General features: G+C 47.9%; 9 protein-coding genes and 1 non-coding gene across 10 annotated transcripts; 7 read left to right on the forward strand and 3 right to left on the reverse strand.

Moving 5' to 3' along the window:
- Window positions 1-322: 322 nt before the first annotated feature.
- FPRO_00054 (putative HOL1-Putative substrate-H+ antiporter-unknown biological function) lies at window positions 323-1,986 on the forward strand (the record flags this gene model as incomplete). Its single annotated transcript, XM_031225819.1, has 2 exons — window positions 323-1,655; window positions 1,715-1,986. 2 exons carry the CDS (start codon window positions 323-325, stop codon window positions 1,984-1,986), a joined length of 1,605 nt encoding a protein of 534 aa, XP_031076416.1.
- A 416-nt stretch (window positions 1,987-2,402) lies between these two features.
- FPRO_00053 (uncharacterized protein) lies at window positions 2,403-4,485 on the reverse strand (the record flags this gene model as incomplete). The annotated part of the gene is made up of 3 exons (XM_031225820.1): window positions 2,403-3,316; window positions 3,368-4,025; window positions 4,078-4,485. The coding sequence occupies 3 exons, from the start codon at window positions 4,483-4,485 to the stop codon at window positions 2,403-2,405; spliced, it is 1,980 nt and encodes a 659-aa protein (XP_031076417.1).
- Window positions 4,486-4,798: 313 nt separating this feature from the next.
- Window positions 4,799-5,494, forward strand: FPRO_00052 (uncharacterized protein; the record flags this gene model as incomplete). The annotated part of the gene is made up of 1 exon (XM_031225821.1): window positions 4,799-5,494. One exon carries the CDS (start codon window positions 4,799-4,801, stop codon window positions 5,492-5,494), a length of 696 nt encoding a protein of 231 aa, XP_031076418.1.
- A 667-nt stretch (window positions 5,495-6,161) lies between these two features.
- On the forward strand, window positions 6,162-7,117 carry FPRO_00051 (uncharacterized protein; the record flags this gene model as incomplete). Its single annotated transcript, XM_031225822.1, has 2 exons — window positions 6,162-6,478; window positions 6,541-7,117. The coding sequence occupies 2 exons, from the start codon at window positions 6,162-6,164 to the stop codon at window positions 7,115-7,117; spliced, it is 894 nt and encodes a 297-aa protein (XP_031076419.1).
- A 1,514-nt stretch (window positions 7,118-8,631) lies between these two features.
- FPRO_00050 (uncharacterized protein) lies at window positions 8,632-9,202 on the forward strand (the record flags this gene model as incomplete). The annotated part of the gene is made up of 3 exons (XM_031225823.1): window positions 8,632-8,803; window positions 8,854-9,034; window positions 9,088-9,202. The coding sequence occupies 3 exons, from the start codon at window positions 8,632-8,634 to the stop codon at window positions 9,200-9,202; spliced, it is 468 nt and encodes a 155-aa protein (XP_031076420.1).
- Window positions 9,203-10,157: 955 nt separating this feature from the next.
- On the forward strand, window positions 10,158-11,305 carry FPRO_00049 (uncharacterized protein; the record flags this gene model as incomplete). The annotated part of the gene is made up of 2 exons (XM_031225824.1): window positions 10,158-10,759; window positions 10,816-11,305. 2 exons carry the CDS (start codon window positions 10,158-10,160, stop codon window positions 11,303-11,305), a joined length of 1,092 nt encoding a protein of 363 aa, XP_031076421.1.
- A 2,938-nt stretch (window positions 11,306-14,243) lies between these two features.
- On the forward strand, window positions 14,244-15,589 carry FPRO_00048 (uncharacterized protein; the record flags this gene model as incomplete). Its single annotated transcript, XM_031225825.1, has 3 exons — window positions 14,244-14,382; window positions 14,493-15,400; window positions 15,467-15,589. 3 exons carry the CDS (start codon window positions 14,244-14,246, stop codon window positions 15,587-15,589), a joined length of 1,170 nt encoding a protein of 389 aa, XP_031076422.1.
- Window positions 15,590-15,937: 348 nt separating this feature from the next.
- FPRO_00047 (uncharacterized protein) lies at window positions 15,938-17,335 on the reverse strand (the record flags this gene model as incomplete). Its single annotated transcript, XM_031225826.1, has 1 exon — window positions 15,938-17,335. One exon carries the CDS (start codon window positions 17,333-17,335, stop codon window positions 15,938-15,940), a length of 1,398 nt encoding a protein of 465 aa, XP_031076423.1.
- Window positions 17,336-17,971: 636 nt separating this feature from the next.
- Window positions 17,972-18,055, forward strand: tRNA. The gene is given in 2 exon segments: window positions 17,972-18,007; window positions 18,020-18,055. It is a non-coding gene; the product is annotated as a tRNA-Thr (tRNA).
- A 175-nt stretch (window positions 18,056-18,230) lies between these two features.
- Window positions 18,231-19,999, reverse strand: FPRO_00046 (uncharacterized protein; the record flags this gene model as incomplete). Its single annotated transcript, XM_031225827.1, has 4 exons — window positions 18,231-18,511; window positions 18,567-18,768; window positions 18,853-19,309; window positions 19,380-19,999. 4 exons carry the CDS (start codon window positions 19,997-19,999, stop codon window positions 18,231-18,233), a joined length of 1,560 nt encoding a protein of 519 aa, XP_031076424.1.
- Window positions 20,000-20,549: the final 550 nt, after the last annotated feature.

The following is a 20,549-nucleotide window of genomic DNA, read 5'->3' on the forward strand; positions in this document are numbered from 1 at the left end:
CCCGATGAGGCAAGTTTTCCGCCATTAGCCCTTGGCCGTATAACCGGCTTATACTAACCCAAGGGAGTCACACTTTCTCATTTTCCTCTGACTGCTACCTATCGAGGAGGAGGGACACTACTTTTGGAGGCATCACAACCTAAGCCAATGCGGTGTTAGTTAGCCCGAACTTCCGAAGATATGAACATTCAAGGATGTATTGCGCAGGCCCTCTCTTAATTCATTAATGGCCTCCATGGCCTATCCGATAGCCATGTCAAAGCCAATATCCTGCTCATCACAACTCTGATATCTCCCATTGTATTCATGCCAACCAAACAATATGCAGTCTCAAACTGACCTTGGAAGCGAGCATCTTATTGGAACGCAACGCATCATCGTCTCTGAAGGACACCGAGTTACTCTCAACCCCCAACCAACCAACTCCCCTAACGACCCTCTGAACTGGTCCCCATGGCGGAAATACTGGCATGCATTCCTCGTGCTCTTCATTGTAGGGTTAACTGCCGCCACCAGCAACTCGGCCGGCAGTGCTTCAGACGCCTTGCTGGCGAAAGGCATCAGCGACAGCACTGAGAACACAGGTGCCGGTGTTCTGTTCGCCGGCATCGGTTACACGACACTTCTCCTCTCCCCACTGCCCGCCCTGTATGGCCGCCGCAGCACATACCTCCTCTGTCTCCTTTCGTCTATTGCTGGGAGTATATGGTTCGCCAAGACGACGCGGTCTGCCGATGCTATCTGGAGCCAGCTCTTTGTTGGTGCCTCTGAGTCATGTGCCGAGGCTGCCGCGCAGTTGTCGCTCTCCGAGCTGTTCTTTAGTCATCAGCGCGGTATGGTTCTCGGTCTGTACATCCTCGCCACCAGTGTTGGAACTTTTCTTGGTCCGTTGTTTGCTGGACTTATCACCGATAGTGATCTTGGCTGGAGCTGGATTGGCTGGTTAGCAGTCATCATCAGCGTGGCAACCTTTGTTGTCTTCCTATTTGGCTTCGAGGAGACAACTTTCTGTCGCAGAGCAGTTCTCGACGGTGTTCACCTATCCAACGCCAATACAGAAGCTCCCAAGATGCAAAAAGTCAACTTTGGAAGTGACCATGCATCAGAAACGGGTGAGCAGGTGAGCTCGTTTGAGGACAAACCCAAGACATACTGGCAGCGGATCGCAATAGTGACGCCGTCGCCTACACTCATAGGCCTTGGTTTCAAGCAATACTTCTCCTCACTTCTTGGAACATTCCGAGTCTTTAGCTTCCCTGCTGTTCTCTATGCTGGGCTGCAATGGGGTGCACAAGATGCGTGGCTGACATTTTACCTTACTGTTGAGGAGGATAACTATTACGATGCCCCATGGAACTACGGCGATACCTCAGTGGCATTGATGAACATACCTACCCTGATTGGTGCTGTTATTGGCTGCTTCTATGGAGGTTGGTTCTCGGATAAATTCGTTGAATGGATGGCACGGCGTCGAGGTAACATAAGCGAAGCTGAAGACCGACTATGGCTCATGTATCCGGCAGCCATAATTAACCCTGTTGGTCTTATTGTTTTTGGCATTGGATCTGACAAAGGCTGGCTTTTCCCTGAGCTTTGGGGGGCTTATATCGGTCTTGGCTTCATAGGTTTCGGTTGGGGATGCGCAGGAGATATTGGTATGTGACACCTCCCTTCTGATACAGTTACGATGTCCTGTCCTAACCAGAATATTAAGGTATGAGCTACCTGGCTGACTGCTACCCGGATATGATTTTGGAGGGAATGGTAGGTGTGGCTGTGATCAACAATAGCATCGCCCTTATATTCACCTTCTGCGCGAGTATCTGGATGGACAGCCAATCTCTTACCTGGGTATTCACTATCATTGGTTTGCTGTCTTTTGCCTTCTTTATGACAACCGCTCCTATGCAATATTGGGGCAAGTCGGCTCGGCGCTGGACAGCACCTATGTACTGTAGATTTATTGAACATAGGGATGGTGTTTGACAAGCAAAGTCCTTGTATGAAGTAAGAGTATTATTACTATCTAGATTTAAGTCAAAAGCTTATCACAAGTGTAAAAGATCTTTTAGAGTGACACTATCTTTCTTATATAAAGTAACGACGCCTAAAAGTATAGAAACCTAAGCAGTTAGAAGACTTAGCTGTAGGACTTAAAGTCGTAAGTAATCCATCGAGATCAAGTGCCAGATTAACGGCCTGCACACCTATCAATAAATGCAAGCAATGACTTAATGTGACTCCATAGAGGAAAAGTGATTCAGCTAAATTCTGATATCACTGCTAAAATGCTCCGCACTTCTAGTACTGTATTGTATGTCCTTCATCAACCACTCAAGATATGCGATGCGTTCTTGGGTAGCGGGGGCAAAGCATTCTCACCCTACCGGGTAATCTCTTTCTTAGGCCTCCAAAATATCTAGCATATCCAAGCCACCAGGCTGCTCAATGTATGTCTCCCACAGCTCATCAAAAGGTAAGGGCATATCAAGGCCATCTAGCCTTAGGTACTTAGATCCCGATAGACCGAGGTCAAGTGGTGCTTCATCTTGAGTATATGTAGAGATAGTCGTCGATGGTGACCAGACTCCATACGAGACTAGCAATTGCGTTAAGATATCTAGTAACTTGGCAGCCATCTTGGAGTGATCTTTGATACTGTCCAGCTTCTTCAGAACCTCGATTAGCTCAGATACTTGTGTCTGGCCATCCTGGTTGCAGCAGATATCAGTTGTAAGAACAAGTGCCCCGATAAACATGTGGAAAATGGTGCCCTGGATCTTCATGAAATCGGCAGCGTGTAACATATCTTTCATGGTCATGCCTCGCTGCGAAGAAAGAACAGCTCGAGCAGCCTTTAGACTAGCCTGGCGTGAGAATGCATGTAGAGACTTGTTGACACGTCCAGGAAGATAAGGAAAATGTAGTCCACAACGGAATATGTTGATGAGAAGGTTGATCAAGAGTCGCTGCATCGGAATATGAGGATATGCATTATCAATCTGCTTAGTTTCTTCAGAATCAGCCAGCTCAGTCCTGAAGAAATTTGGAAGCTCGCGCAATACTGAATCTAGCTTCGCATCGAGTGACAATAACAACTCACATGATGCTTCGCTTGGATCGTGCGGCATCAGATCGGAAATGCAGCGAACGACCTCGGCAACCTTGATGCGTTGGAGGTTGTAAGACATAGTGCTTGGTTCTGAGAGAGGCCGCTCCTTGTGATTAGAGTTACTGAGGTCGACATCATCAATATGTCTCGGAAGGTTGGTACTGATGAGATTTGGCTGGATGAGGTAGGTAGCTCCAGACGTTCCTGGGCGTGACAAGTCAGCATGTCAACTCGATCTCAATTACAAATATTCACCTTCTGCCTTTGAGGATGCCCAGTCAGTGGCCACGAGATACCACCAAACTCTTCTCTTTATCTCTTGTGCTGTTGGGTCCGCATCAACCTTGGAATGACCACGTCTAGCAGATACCCGATCCACAACATGGAGCCCAAGGCTATGAGAAACAGCGATAGCTTCAGCGAGCAAGACACGATACCGAGGAGAGAAGGTTTCCGTATGATGGATACCAAAGCTGAGAAGAACCAATGCCTGGACATTCTCGATAGTGTGATCAGCTCGTCGACGATGTTGCTCAAGGCAGTCCATCGCCATTCGAATGTAGGCGGCAAATACCCCAAGCCTTTCCTTGAGTATTGGAATAGCTGTAGCCAAGTCACCATCCACAGGCTCAAGGATTGTCGCCAGTGCTATGACTGACAATATCAGGGCAAGTCCTCGAGGCGCAGTCGTTGCAGAGATGTTGACAATCTGGTCATATGCCTCATTTACAAGAGTGCGTGTGTGGGGCTCGTAGATGATGTTCTGGACATGGCCCAAGTATTTGAAGTATACTTGAAAGAGGCGCATTGTCTCCCATTTGGGTGGAAGCTGTATGTGACGAGGCTCAATTGTTTTCTGAGATTTGTAGTCTGCTGAGATCGATATATAAAGTTCGTGCGTGAGTGCGCGATACTTGCGGGTGTTAAGATAGAGAATTGTGCAGAATGGCCATTATAGAACTTACCAAGAAACCATCATTGACCGAGTATTTGGTGGCCTGCATTTGATCTTCGGGAGGCATCAACTCTGGAGCGTCATTGGATGCGGGTTCTTGTGACTGCGAGACACTGGGCACGTCAAAGCGAATGGCGTTCAGCTGGTCGCCAATCGGGGTCGAGATAGAGACATGCTTTGCTCTCTTGCTAGGTTTGAGGTAATCTTGGATCTGGTCTAGCCTCGAGAGTATGTTCGACAGTGCTGAAGAGTCTGACTCTTGAGGTAATGGTCTTTTCACTGCTCGGTTAGGAGGCAGGTCTTGTTCGGTGCACTCAACCGCCCGAGCGATGCAATTCGCGCATGGCTGCTTACGATCGCATTTGAGCTTTCTCTGGCGACATGAAAGACACGCGTTTTTCTGCGCGCCTGGTGCCATTGTGAATGTACCAAATGGGCTCGGATCCGCGGATCCGTCAGATCCGGAGCAGAGTCAGTGAGCGGTTAATCGTCGGGCTTTAGCAAGGACAAATCAGATCGCCGAATCTTGATACTTGTCCGGTCCGGTCCGGTCCATGGGCTCTGGAGATCTCGGATCCGCCTCCAAGATCTGATTATTCGATCTAGTATTTATAGCAATGCATAGAGTCTTAACGAGTTCGTTATTCCAGTAGCTACTACACATTACTTTTGTTTCAATTCAATACTCAAGAAACCTTGCTGCCCAATCTTATCATATAATATCTATCAACATGCCCGAGATTGACTTCAAAGCTCTGGCGGCTGCTGCCAGTTTCGACAATTTCCGCCAGGCTCCGATTTTGGATACTCTCGCCAACGATGCTCTCCTTACCCCCAACTCCAAACTGGAACAAGCCCTTGCCAATTCAGAAGCCAAGGGCCTTCCCCCCATCAGCGTCACTCCAATGTCTGGCCAACATCTATCTATCCTTACTCAACTCATGGGCGCCAAGTCTGTGCTAGAAATCGGTACACTTGGAGGATACTCAGCTATCTGCTTCGCTCAAGGCGGTGCCAAAGTGACAAGCATTGAGATCGATCCAAAGCATCGCGACGTCGCGCTGGAGAACGTTGCAGGTCTTGACGTTGACGTTATACTTGGAGCTGCACTTGACGTCCTACCCAAGCTGGCAGAAGAGAAACGGCAGTTTGACATGGTGTTTATCGACGCTGAATTTGAGGATCATGTTGAGCATTTTGACTGGGCTGTTAAATTGACTCGGCCTGGAGGATGTGTTTTCTTCGACGACGTGGTGCCGGCGATGTTTAAGAATGACGAGGTAAAGCCTGGAGCAGAATCTATTTTGACGCATATTGGAAAGGATCATAGAGTCAAGGCTGCACTGATGCCCAATGTGGCGTGTCACCCCATGTTGCCCACGCCTATCTTTAATGGCTTTGTATTGGCTCTAGTCAAAGAGCACTGATCAAGATGGCAATGGGGCTCGAGGCGACAAGTCACATAGTTAACACTGTAATATACATTCTTACCGCTCTTTTACATTCTTGTCTTCTATTTGAAATATGTAATAATGCTTCAGAAACTAGACAACCTGACTAGCGTTAGCTCTCGCACCGATCAGACCACTCTAGTCCCAAAGCCTCCAGTGAATATTCCTAGCATGTGGATTCATAGCCAGCGCCTAGACCACGAGCGAGTCCGAGAACATGCTAAGCCGCCTTAAGCCTTACCACTTTCAGCTTTTATGTCATCAAGGATTCAAGCCACATTCCTTCGGGAGGCATCCCACAAGACAATGGTACTTTTCACAGCCCTAAACCAGACTTTTCAGGCCTTTATTTAAAGTGTAACCAGCCCAGAAAACAAAGCTGAGACAATTTCCTGACTCTTAAATCATATTGTGCAATTGCCCTTTGCAACTTACGCGCTTCATTACTCGCCTTGTGCCCGAGCCGGGTTATGCGAGTGTGTAAAAGCTGTGAATTAGCTACCCCGCAATACTTTTCCCCTGCCGCCCGAGTCTGCCTCGCCTTGCCGAATTCCGGCCAGCTCATAAGCCCTATAAATAAGCTGCATCGATACGAAAATTACTCTCGCAGTTCCTCAACTCATCCTTTTCAAAGCTGCAAAAGATGGCTTCCAACCTCTATCCTCACAGAGGATTCATGCTGGATACAGGCCGAAAATTCTTCCCTGTCAAAGCTATTCTTCATTTGTTGACCTTGCTTCACCAATACAACTTCAATGTCTTTCACTGGCATATCTATGATGCGGAAAGTTTTCCTCTGCTCTGGCCTGGGGGTGAGGGCTTGACGAATGCAAGTGTCAAGTATAGTCAGACTCACACGTACTATACGCCCAGCGATATCCATAGTATCGTATCTTATGCTGAGAACTTGGGAATTATGGTGTATCCAGAGACAGACATGCCTGGCCATAGTGATATCTGGTATGTCATACAATTACCCCACGTCACCTTTCCTGCATCATCATCTAACGACACTCTGTTAGGGGAATATGGAAAAAGAATCTGGTAGTAGGCAAGGCAAGCTTGACAAAACCGGACGCACAGCTCGACATCAGACAGAACAACAAAGCAGTGTATGATAATATCACCAGCTTGGTATCAACTGTCGACGGGTATTTCGGCTCATCTTACCATCACTTTGGTGGCGATGAAGTCGCATACATGTGGAACACCAAGGACGATAACAAGTTATTCAATACGTTTCTGAACTGGCTCAAGACTCTTACGCCGAAGAAATCGGTCATCTTATGGGACGATCCTCTCACCGACTCGGAAAAGAGTATCACTTTGGCAAAGGACTGGATTATTCAAACCTGGCACAAAGGCACCACTGCAAAGATCCTTAAAAAGGGACATCGTGTCATTGTTTCTGAGTCTGACACCTTCTACATCGGAAACGCAGATGCCGACAAGATTTCCAAATTTGTATTTCCAAAGGACTCCAAGGTCTTGGGATTCGAAATCGCGTGGTTTACGTCACAGGATGATAGCCCAAGTGACTTGGACCAAGATTGGATTCTTGATCCCTTGAAGGCTGCATCTAAGATCCGGAGAAAGTAAACAAGGGTACCAAGGTCCAAGGAGTAAAGATGAATGAGTTGGGTTTGACCATTAATCACTCAATGCTTGAGCTTGATATGCGAAACTCTATTGGATGGCAATGTTTCCGTCTTTTATTAGTGTATGTTGACATAAAGCGTAAGATATGTGTTTGTCTGACAAATATGTATAGCACGTCTTTAAGATTAAGTTTAGATAAGAAAGGTGAACGTGTCATCAGCAGCATTCCTTACTCTCCAATCAGGCTCTCGGTGGCACGGGTAGTGGATACAGAGAAATAGTCTTGGATTAAGATATACTAGACTGCATGAACTACCATAGGGCAAGTGGGTAGGGACTATTGTTAGGCTTCTCGAGGCATCATAGCCGCAAGTGAGAACTGACCAGGAGCAACGCACGCAATCCAATTGACGGTATTGTGCAGGTCCAGAATTGCATGCCTCTCATGGACTCACTCTTCCTGCATTCTTGGGGCGATCATCTCCTGAAACAACCTGTAAGGCTACAACAAAACACAAGGTAACTAAAACATAGGATCCTAAGAAGAAACGTTACTATCAGATAGCCCGTCGTACGTCCTGATGTTGACGTGGAGCTCATACCATATTACTCTATATGCCAAACAAATCCATAACAGCTAGCTTGGCTTTTCTACAAGCTATTATCAGTATTATAAGTAATAATCTATTGTTACAGTTATATTCCAGTCTTTACCAATCATTTAATTATAATTCTCAACTTAGCTCAGCCATAACATCTGGCTAATTTGCTAGCTGTAATGAACCTACCCTGTACCTCATTTTCCTCCATTGTTTTATTTGAGATAAACAAAACCCCCAATCTATGCTATGCCGTAGTAGCCATATGTCCCACTTAATACTTACGCTAGGGAATCCGCAGCCTCAACTCACAGAAGCTATACTAATACTTATTGATTCCTAATAAACACTACGTAGTAGTTGCGTAGTGTCGTTGATGATTGATCAATACATGCCCTCTTGGTACGGTGTTCATCTCCAGTCCCGCTATGTGACCAATCAAGACACTCACCGCATCGCGAACAGTCCATAAAGCACGTCACCAATAAATTAACATGTAAGGGGCTCCAGAAGGGCCCGTGACCCACTGCAATGGTAACATGACAACCCGATACAATGCTACCTCAAAGACGGCTACATCGATCGCACAAGAAGTTAAATGTAACCAGGAAGAGAGGCAGGTTTACGCTACGCACAGCAGAACAGAAAGAAATCGTATATATCCACGATGACAAGACCGCTTTCCAACATGCCGATTGCAACAGAGTAGTCGATCTCGCATTTAATCCATATCTCGGGATCATCTCTTTGCTATCTCATCTAGGCAATAACTGTGCTCAACAACGCTTAACATGGTGGAAGGTATCAAAGACGGAGTGTTTCGACGGCCGCCTCGACGTGTTTGTGGAGAACTCGGGTGTTTCCTGGGGAGATGAAGCGTTCATCGATTCTGACGTTGGGAGATACCATGATCTCATGAAGATCAACACTGATGGGGTTGTCTACTGCGCCCACGCCGCTGGGAGAAATTTTCGAAGACAGAAGCAAGAGGGAACAACGATCAACGGTTCTAAGCTCGAAAATTTCGAGAGCGGTAGCTTTATCGCCACAGCTAGCATGTGTGGACACATCGTCAACATCCCTAGGCGTTAGGCCGTTTACAACGCGCCCAAGGCCACTCTCATTCACACGTGTAAGCATCCCTACCATATCTTGCCAGAATTTCTGACGAAGTGGCCCGTATAGGCAAGTCCCTAGCGATTGAATGGCATGGATTCGCTCGTGTCAATAGTGTGTCTCCTGGATTCATCAACACTGGCATATCCGGACCAATCGCGGAGGAAATCATGAGCGCTATCATGGATAAAGTCCCTATGGGGTAAGTGATCTAGTATTTAAGAACAAAGCACGTGTCGAAACTAATGATTCTAGGCGTTTTGGTGAAACAGTGGAGTTGAAAGGGGTGTATCTGTTTCTTGCTTCAGATGCTTCTATATATGTGACCGGAACGATTATCCTTGTTGATGGTAGTTACACTGCTCCCTAAGCTTGCTAGATTACTGCGTTTTCTGTTGCACCTAATACTAATCTGTAAAGAAACAACTACGAAAATGCATTATTCGCTGGTTGCTGGTTCGCTTGTTGGATTTTAGCTAGGTGGACTTGCTTATGTTCTTGGCTGTACAGAGAATTGTTGAAGGATGAAGTTACTTTCTAGATATACACAATAACCCCTGTTTTCTTTCTATTTCCAACCGATCTTGCAAATACCAGGTCCGGCATTATTGTAAAATGCCCTTAACGCGGCCGCCCTGAATAACAAGGCCCAAGCGCGCGGGTTGTGGACCACATCCCGATCGCCCATCATTTGTCGGCTGTCATTCAGTGCCGTTGAGTGTTCTAGAAAACCAATGTATCTATCAGTTCTATTCAAATATTATAAAATGGATCATGAGTTGATTGTCGCGTCAAGTATTTATTTCATGCCTAGTACAAATGTTCCTCCGGTGCTGACTCGATGACCTTCTGAACGCAATTTCTAGGCAAAATTACACTTTCAGTTATTACTTATCACCTTGTCACTCAAGGCCTTGAATAGAAGCACACGCTAAGCCTCCTTCGGGGGCCTCGGCCGATATAAGAGCTGTGAGTTGTGGACTCAATCAGAAGTACGGATGGCAAAGTGCCGGGATTAGACACGTTGGGAATAGCAGGCGAATAGGCCAAACTTTATTGTCAGGTCTCGCGCGCGCTTGCTGATTAACACATCATATTGATTCATATGTCTGTGACCTGACTTGAAAAAATGGCGACCGTTCTGGCGACGACTCGGGACGATAATTGCACCGATGCTGTATATTTCGTTGAGATTTGGCCGCGTAGGAGCTCTCTCTACAAGTCGGAAGAAGACAAAAGTCTGAGGCGCTCTGAGTATATATAGACGGTTTGAAACCCGAGCTGGCAGTTATGATCATCACTATTCACACCATTCAAGTTTCACAATGCACCTCCCATCGCTTTCTTTGACTTTCCTGCTCGCTACCAAGGTAGCGGCGTATGATAACCTCCTCCACTTCGGTCCGACAGCTCAACTAGAGACGCGTTCCATCAACCAGATCTACAAAGCTGCCCTTAAAGAGGGCGGTGTTGTGACGGCCTGGTTCGGCGGCGATGAGAAGAACCAAAATGACGCGGTCAAGAACGCTTTCGAATCGGCTTTTCCAGGCATGAAGCTCAATCTCACTACCGACCTTTCCAAATATCTCGATGGCAAAATCGACCAACAGCTCGCCAGCAACAACGTCTATGTCGATACACTCGCTCTGCAGACTACGCAGGACTTTCCAAGGTGGAAAGAAGAGGGCGCATTACTCTACTATGCCCCTGCGGGTTTCGACAAGATCTACTCTGGTCTGAAAGATGCTGATGCCGCTTATTATGGATTCACCGGTATTGCATGGCAGCTCATCTGGAACGCTGATAAGTTGAAGGGCAAAAAGGCGCCGGCAGAATACAGTGACTTCCTTGCGCCAGAGTACAAGGGTAAGCTTGCTTTGACATACCCTAATGACGATGACTCCATCCTCTTCCTCTTCGAAAAAATGTAAGTCTTCCACTATCATCAATCAGCGCATGAGCCTCGACTCACCACATCCACAGCCTCAATCAGTACGGCGAATCTTGGTTCAACAAACTCCTCCAGCAGAAGCCTCGCTGGGTTCGTGGAGCAGCCACTCCGCAGACGCTTGTCCGTGACTCCAAGACACCTTACGTCGCAACGTTCACCTCAGCATTGGGCCTGACAACTGGCGCTGGATCTCTCAACGCTACATATCCTAAGAAGAGCAACTTCATCTCGTGGGCACAGCACACTGCCATTCTCAAGGACGCGCCGCACCCCGAGGGCGCTAAGTTACTGCAGAACTTTTTACTAAGCAAGGAATTCCAGAAGACGAGCGGTTTCTGGCCCGTGAGGAGTGATGTCGCTCCGCCGGTTGGGTTTCCTGGGTTTGTTGATCAAGCACACACTGACCCCCATGATTTTATGAACTTTATGGTTGACCGGCAGAAGGTTGAGAGGTTGAGATTTTGGTTCGAGAAAAGGCTTGGTACTGCTCAGGGTCTCAGCCCACTGGATGATGATTTGTAGACGGTTTTAAGCTGTCATTTTATTCTTTTTCCCCTTCTCTTATCTAAATAATATTACCATCTGCTGTATAACATCAATATTCAGTTAAACTCGTACTAATAGCATTTACAGGCTAGGACATAAACCATAAGCACTGCATAAACCTAATAAAAACGTTTCTCGTATAGTATGTCCTTATACCTGTACGCATTGATCAACCTCCTACGCCCTACCCGTAGTTTTTTTAATAATTGTGGGAAGACTCTTATTTTGGTTCGCAGGTTGGCCACTATCTCGTCTCTGAGAAGTTTAGTCGCTAAGCGAGCCATGCCAGCCCCTTAAGATGATAACAGTATAAGGCGAAGTTCAGAATTCCAAGTGGGATAAATCGTTGCTTCAAGTACAGTATAATTTGATCTTCATAAGACTACCCGTGATGCGAACCACCATTTCGTGGGACTGGTGACCCAGATTGGCTGTCTTGGTGGGATTATAAGTGGTTACCTGGTTGGAACGGTCCATCAAATATAATGCGGCACGATATGATCGTCTCACAATCAAAAGAGGTCAACTAAATTGCTCAACTTGTTAATGAATGGTAGGTCGTAAAAGTGAGGAATAGAAATAAACTAGATTCAGTATAATCTGCCAGAACATATCAAGCTCCAAGTGTAGTAGTAAGTGTTTGCCTTTGTTCTCTCAACAAGCGCGGGACGTTGCGGCACGATGTATTGGAGATAAACCACGCAATGTTGGAACCGTGCTGGCCTATGCCGATCGCGACTCTGCACAATTGCCCTCTTGGGTACCAGACTGGACATGAGCCAGTCGAGCGGTTCCTTTGGCAGATTCTTGGGTGCCTGGAGTCTACAGCGCGTGTGGAGTGTTAGGCCGCAATCTTCTTCACGATGTCGATGCTCGAGATAGGGGCTAAACTTGCGTGAATGGGCTGCTTGTCGATAGTATTATCAGAAAAAGCGACATTTTCGCATTCCCGGATCTTTCTCATATCGACCCTAGTTCAGCTAGCATCCCTCTTCTTGATGCCACCAGTCTTACATCGATGATCAAAGATCACAAACTCGGCGAAGCGTCCTTTACTGCTTTCTGGCATACTCTGGTCGCAGGAAAGAATGGTGAGGGACGGCTGAGAATAGTGCTGGCCAGCGTAGATTAGAGCTCGCAAATTTATCGCGTCGAAAGCCAGGTGCAACATTCCAAGAGATACGGGTTGCATCAAAATGAGCATTGACGAATAGGCGCTTGGGAATCACCAAGAATGGACGTTTCGCGTTATTTCCATCTAGGGCTAGAGGAGGAGATGATATATATGTATTGGAACATTGCAATGTACCTTACGCTATCGTGCCTGCGAAAGAGAATAGTCTGAGGTTTGTTGGGGAGTGTTATGTCTATGGAATAATGCAGGGCGAGGCATTGAATGGCAAGTGTAACAACATGGGGAAGCTTATCATAGTATAAGATCTAGAATAAAATCGTTATTTTACTGCCGTAACATCATATTTAGCAAGGATTGCTACATCATGTAATAAGTGTTAAAGGTTCTATGGCTAGGTAGTTCTGCTACAATGGCTTCCCACGTCCACCATGGTCGCGCCGGCGGCACTTCCCTCAGTAACCGAAACCTTTCATATAACCTCATCTCTCGAACTCGACCTCACCTTACCCTCTCTATCTTCATAGCCACCTATGCAGTCAGTACACTCTTCTAGGGCCCAATCTCAGAGCTTCAAAGCGATTTATCATCTTACAAACTTCCAGCCTATGGCTACTTTGCTACAACCTTGGCTGTGCCTTGTCTCGGAAAAACATCAGCATGAGCGTCTTCCGCTTCTTGGCAAGTCTTGGTGGTTCTGCTCTGTTATCTGTTGGGGGTATTCTCGGATACACTCCAACCAGAGTGGGGAAACGCTATCCCAGTGTACTTTGTGGCTCCTCTGCTTGGATCGGCTCCTAACCCAAAGCAGGAGAGTGGCTTGCAGAGAGGATGACCTAGCTTTTATGATTTTACTCCACAACTCTCTCATGCGGCTCCGTCCCAGTTGTCGCTCTGCTATCCTGGAATGAAACCTATCCGCCAGTGATACTTGAACAGCAGAAGCAGCATTTGGTCAAAAAGTCGGGGGACACAAAGCCTTACACAGAATACACCTGACCCATCGTCTTGTTGTTGCTCACTGTCTACAAGATCATCTCTACGGAACCATGTACTTCGTCTTGTACCTTTTTAGGCCTATTCGAAAGGGCATAACATCAATTGGTTAGTTATTATGGTATAATGTCTAAGTTGTTATCCAGATGTGTTATTTGCAGTCGTGACTTGTGGCTGAGAGCTTTTACCAGCAGACAAAACTTGACATCTGTGTCATTATCTGTCGGTATAAATCTGACAGATGACGTAGACCGAGAGATAAGGCCAAGTTTCGGCTATCTATAGCACATGATTCATTTAGGAATGTGGCACCGGAAGGAACATGCCCCCGCACGGCGCGAAAACAATGCATAAGTACGATAGATCCTTCAAGCATTGAGAACCCTTGTACGCCACAGCGTTCATACTGCCTCCCTTTTACAGTTTTTGGCTAGTTATACGCCTGAAGGGACGTCATAGGTGGAGAAGCTGTAAGGGTGTCTGGGTTTGTACGGTGCCATTGCCCTGTATTTTTGTTCTCACACTGGCCTCGGCTCCTTAGTGGCCAATCTGCGGCTAGGGAACTTTTGGAAGGCACGGCCCGTGCATTAGTGTTGGCGCGTCGGCTTGTCGGCCATGCAGTAAGCAGTGAGCCGTTCTTGGTGAGGCAATCATAATGCCTGATCTCGTATCTGGAGTGTAAGCCGTAAGCATTTCAGCTGGGTTCAAATTGACAGTAAAGTCGCTGGGTCTAATGCCGACGAACTCTGTACCTACAAATTGACGTCTATCATAGCCGATGTCAACATGTCAGTTTTTGGATCACAGTCAGGTCTTTCCGAACAGACGTTATCGGACGAAGATGACAGCAATGCCCCGATGCAGATTCTGGCAGAGACTATAGATAGACGAAAGACACAGAATCGCATCGCCCAGAGAAAGCACAGTCAGTCACCTACAATTCTCCCAACACCACTTTGCGGCATCGCTCGCTCTCATCCGTCCATGTCCTCGTCAGCCTGGAAATGAATAGAATCATTAAGTAATAAAAAACAGGACAAAAACTCAAGAAGCGTATCGAAGAACTGGAGCTGCAACTGGAGTGCGCAAACTTTAACTCCCGATCGGTCGTTCCAAGAATGTCACCTCACCCTATACCAATGCCTGCACCGTCGTGCTCGAATTCAAGCGGGGAAAATATGTTACCCCATTTTGACCACATAGAGAATCTCTTCACAAAGTCTAACGGTCACCTGGGAAGCTTTTGGAGTGCCCAAGAACTGAGCTCGTTGTCCGGCGTTTCGCTTCCACTTGGCCACATCACGACGCCTATACCCGCCGCAGACATGTCACCATTGCAATATCAGAACCTAACAGGTGATAGTTCCCTTACTAGAGGTATCTCCCACACCTCAGCTCGCCGTGGCATAGAACCACCGACAGCTTCTCTCTTGATGACACCAACTACCGAAATTAACGAGGTTCTCGCCGTGCCTGATGCGAGTCGCAGGTCTTCTTTGCACCCGCTGAGTGACCCGGCAGAACTGGATGATCCATCTACTCCTCCTTGCTCATGGACCATGGAGCGAAAGATCGCCTACATTATCGATTGCGCCAAGACGCTAGGCTTTCGCGACTTCGACTCGGTCGTAAAGACCTACTACACCAGCTCATTTGAAGTCATGTCTCGAGCCCATGATATGCAGAGAGTTAGTAGAATTCGTGGCCTCGGTTGTGTCCTTAGGACTATCGATGCCAGCGCCCAAGCCTGGCCACATCACGAGAGCCAGATCTACCAAGCCGAGATTTTCAAAGCCGCCGAGCGTCTTTATAGGGCTGAATTCCAGAGAGCCATTGACAGCGGAGCGCTGATGGTATTGGAGCAGCGCCAACGACTGAAGGAGGATGAGATGAATGCGCCGGCGGCTAAGCTTACATCTCATAAGAGCGAACTCTTATCACAGGTGAGTCCACCTTTTATTTTCAGGGTCCAACGAAGCTCAGCTAATCAGATTGTTTGTCGGAATTAGCTTCCAAACCTTTGGACGTTCTTACTGGAGCTCTCGGAATGCAACCCTCCGACATCCTTTACCGCGCTCCTACATTACTACTTATCCTATCAGAAAGACGTAGCTTCCGATCACAGGATATGACGAATCCGGTATGTGAGTGTGATAGTCTTTTTTTACAAGATCTTAAAGTAAGTTAAAAAAAAACTGTCACTGACGCCTGCGCCTATTGATCAATAGATAAATGCCTATAGAAATATATTGAGTGGTAACGTCACCATAAAAACCCCTAAATTCTCTTGAATCAGAAGTCATAATTAGTTACTGGAACTCAAGGAGAGTCATATTTATATTTGAATTTAATAGATATTCATATTATGGCTATCTCTCTGTACACACCTCCAAAGCAGGCAGTCAATGAACCATGTGTACATGGCTCACTCCTCCCCGGCCTGCAGTATGACTACAGAACAACGTAATGTAACTACCATCTTAAATCTTCATTTCATCCCCATTAGCAACACGTGCGGCGCAGATACCGTGGCGAGCAGTCATTCCCTCGTTGGAAACCTTCGCAGCGCAAATTCCATGCCTAGTCTTGATACCGTCTTCCGCAATGCGGGCAGCGCAAATGCCGTGGTGAGCTTTGACACCGTCTTCGATAGACTTGGCTGCACAGATACCGTGGTACGCCTTGATGCCCTCAGTAGCCTTTACAGCGCAAATGCCATGGCGAGCCGTGATTCCTTCGTCAGCGGCCTTGGCGGCGCAAATACCATGTCGAGCGTTGATACCATCCTCGGAGACCTTTGCAACACAGATGCCGTGGCGTGCCGTAAAGCCATCGTCGGCCTTTGCGGCGCAGATACCATGACGAGCTGTCATACCCTCGTCAGCCGCTTTGGCAGCACAGATCCCGTGGCGAGACGTAACTCCGTCAGTACTGGCCTTTGCGGCGCAGATACCATGGTGAGCTTTCAAACCGTCCTCAGGGGCTTTGGCAGCACAGATACCATGACGAGAGTTAACACCATCCTTGGCCTTTGCGGCGCAAATACCGTGACGGGCCTCAAAGCCGGTTTCAGCTTTAGCTGCACAGATGCCGTGTAGTGCTTGGACACCATCGTTTATCTTGGCTGCGCAGATACCATGGCGGGCGGTCATCCCATCATCAGCAGCCTTCGCGGCACAGATCCCATGTCGAGCTGTGACACCATCATCGACACCCATTGCAGCGCAGATGCCATGGTGAGCAACAATGTCCTCGCCCTCCTTCTTGCTGAAAGTCCAGGCAGCTTGGAATGCGTCAAAGCCCTGTGGGCCAATAACCTTGGAGCCGATAAGACCTGTAGAAGGAATGACGATGCTACTGCGGCCATATGTCACTTCCATGGTCTCGTTGTCAGGATCTCCAGCCTCGTACAGGCTCACGCCGAGAACCTCATCGAGTCCTGTCTCCTGCAGTACGCCGATAAGCTCTTTGACAAAGGCAGCTGGGAAGACAGGTCGATCGACGTTTGAGAGATCACGCTGTGGCACGAACTTGAACTCTGTGGGCTTGAGTTCACCGTCAAAGACACGCCAGGTGTGAGGAAGAACTGAGCCGCCAGTCACGACTTCGTCATCGCCGACAACCCAGGGCGACGAGACTGGGCCAAGCTCGATGATCTTCTCGTCGGGGGCAACGTCGTAGTGGCGGTGGAGGAGACCGACGCCGAATACTTTGTCAACGCCGTGCTTCATGAAGACGTCTCTGATGCAGGACTTCATGTGATCCAGGCCATTGAGTTCCTGGAGTCGCTGGGCGGCCACGTCGACGTCAGTCATGGCATCAACGGCGCGGTGGTCGTATGACGCGGGAGTGTAAGTCTGGACTGCTGCAGCTGCCATGTTGCAAGTGAGAATTGAGAAATGGTGGTGTGTCTTGTTCAAGAAGAGAGAATGTTGAGAGATTGAATGTTGTTTGAGTTGCTAAGATGTTTGGCTCTTTCTATTGTCTTTTTATAGTTGTGTCCATGCTGCCACTAGACTCAACCATCTAAGTGCCCTCATGTTGAACAGTTCAGTAGATGAAGATCATTTCTGGACATGGTGATACAAGCTGGATCATGCACAGTCATCTTACTCACCCACGCATCGCTCTACTCATGGTTTGTGTCCTGGACCGACACACGAGTATTTGGAAAGCCAATACACAGAGCGTTAGTTGAAACAGGCCTTACTAAGATGACTACGTCGCTGAGATGGCGAGAAAATCATTTCTAGATCTGGGGTCAATCATTTCCGGATTTGGGCATGTTATCTTTGCGGGGAAAAGGGTTTTCACAACGATCTGCATGATAGGCAGCCGAGGTGACATTCTGCGCCTAATTGCAATCCTTACCCGCGTACCAGAGCGGCTGGTTTGTTTCCCCGTGACAATCTTGACGTCCGAGACAATGAAGGGATGATGTTAGCCTTCCTGGCTGTGCGAACAGAGTCGCTCAATTACTCACACTGTCTAACTGGCAGTGTCAATCCTTTCAAGCCCCGTTGGCTCAGTGGTAAAGCGTATCACTAGTAATAAGACACGACATGATAAGATCACTGGTTCGATTCCAGTACGGGGCAACTTACATTGTTTCTCTAGTTCGAGATAAAAGTTACTGGATTGTTTTTTTTTTATGTATCCACCTAAAATATCGTCCCAGAATATCTATTTATCACAGCGCCAATACCCCATCAATTGATCAACCGTGGGAAATGTATGCTAACAGTCTCACAAGGACAGATGTCAAATTAGACGCTAGGCGGGCACGACTGTAGACATGCCACTAACAAGCAGCACCGAAGCAAGGGCATAAAGAACCGAGGCAACAAAGAACGGCAAGCTTACAGCCATGCCCCCGATGTCCAAACCGACTGAGAAGGACAGTCCGAGCAGTGGCGAGGCGCCAATAGTCGAGATACCCTCAAACACGGCGATTGCAGTGAATAAGAGTGACAGATGATCGGGATGCACCATGGTTGTCAGGAGAGATCGCAGGGCGGATGAAAAGCCATTGCCAAGCGTGTATCCAAAAAAGGCTATGAATGAATTAGTTCGTCAGAGCGTAGCTGATCTCACTGATACCGTACATACCAATTATGAACGCCGGAACAGCTGTGGCTAGACCCATGCAGAGTGACCCAACAGCAAGGATGATGATTGACACTCGAGTCAGAGCGAGATTCGCAGCAGAAGATGTCTTCATTCTTTTGATGAGCCAGACATTGACTTGCGGTAGGACTATAGCAAAGAGCAGAATCTGACCCGCGGCTTGGATCGAAAGTAACAACGCCGTCTGGATATAGAGCGTTAGCGTTAGCGAACACGGGAGACTACAATGGAGATAGTTGCTGGTTTCCTGTTCTTGGAAAACACGCACCTTGGCCAGCGGCCATCCGAACCGCACAGACATGTATTGCAAGATGAGTTCTAGCATGGGCCGGGCCATCTTTGCAACGACAAGCGCGAGAAGGCCGACTAGAAGACTTTTATGACTGCCCAACGTACAAACGCCATGTCGGATGTTGTGTGAGAGGTGTGATAGAGCCCGTAGAACCTTGCTTTTTAATGAGTCTGCATGATTCACAGTTTCCTCACATTCGCCGTTGGCAGATGGGGATCCTTCTCCTTCCGTGCCCTCTATGTCGCTTGGGGCACTGTCGGAGGATTTTGTGTTGGGGATAAATCCAAGCACCACAAAGGCCAGAGCTTCAAGTGGGACGGCCGTGAGAAAAGCAAAATGTGGTCCTAATGTCTTCATGAGAATTGCACCAAGTGGTGGCGCAATTAGCTCAGTGATGAGAAGGACAACCTGCACCCAGAAGAAAGCCCTTGTTCTATAAAGAATTTCATCAATTTTCAGCCCGAAATTACTCAGCAAGGTTGTCCTTGCGGCAGTGTACGTACCTGGATGCTTCCGGGATTGCAGCAGCAATAATGGCCATGATCATGGGACTGATGACAGTAGACCCTCCTCCCAGCACCAAGAAAGCGGGTGCAGCATAGACAGCACGGACAGGAAATACTCGATGAAAGTAGAGCACAGTAAATGCCCAAATGTCTCTCAGGACGAAGCCCAGTAGACTAAGGCCCGTGACCAACCGACGGCCCTTGCTATCGGCCAGGACGCCGTAGGGAATAGCGAGTATGAGACCAGGAATACCTTCAATCATGCCGAGAATACCTCTCATTTTAGCGAGCGCGCTTTGAATTTCATGGAGCTTGCAAAGATGCTCGGGAACGGAGCCATCGCGGCCGATGACGCTTGGATCAGTGGCCGCGTAGTAATCACGGCAGAGACCAAGCTCGAGCATACGCAGCTTGGGGACTTCGCTTAGGAAGTTGGGGACGTCGACGAGCAGGATGAACAGACTGCAGATGTACAGAGCTGACCACTGGGAAAAGTGACGCTGCCATGCCGTCCGCCACTCATCGGCCTTGTTCGTCTTGGGAGGGCTTCTGTCGCAATTGAGGTTGGGTTGTAGAAGCGGTGTCGACTCGGCGACGCCGTGCTGAACGTTGTCCATGGCGCAGACCAGCTACAAAAATGCTGTGTCATACAGAAAATGTCGGCTGCAATTGAAATGCGATAGATTCTGGCTCTGAGGGGAGAACAGTGTGTGTTCAGTGGTGGCTAGGCTGGCACTTGGCAGGCAAACAACAGCTGAGCGCGCCTTGCAAAGATGGGCTGAAGCTGCGTGGTTGACAGTGTTGCGCAGTCTTTGATGTGACGTAAGTCTTCTCGTATCCAGCTGCAATGCAATGCAAAAGCACAGTAATCTGAGTCAAAGCAAAGCTTGTGTTGGCCCTCTCTCTGGGGCGGGCGGTAGGCAGAAGATGTTGACGATCCCTACTACTACAGGGTACTAGGGGACTTTTGTGAGGATTAGGTGGCGTGTTTGCCCTGTCTTATCTGTCGCAGCAGGGAAGTGCAGCACAGTGTGATACAGGCGAGCGGGGAAAACAGGGCACAGTACACAGGCATTCAACCAACGTGCAGATCCCCATTCAGCTGTGCCGCACAATGCATGCAGTGTCATAGATAAAGACCTTCCAGGGCGAGAATCCTTTTTTGCT

Source organism: Fusarium proliferatum (genome assembly GCF_900067095.1).
Source record: "Fusarium proliferatum ET1 genome assembly, contig: FPRO_scaffold001, whole genome shotgun sequence".
NCBI lineage: Eukaryota > Fungi > Ascomycota > Sordariomycetes > Hypocreales > Nectriaceae > Fusarium > Fusarium proliferatum.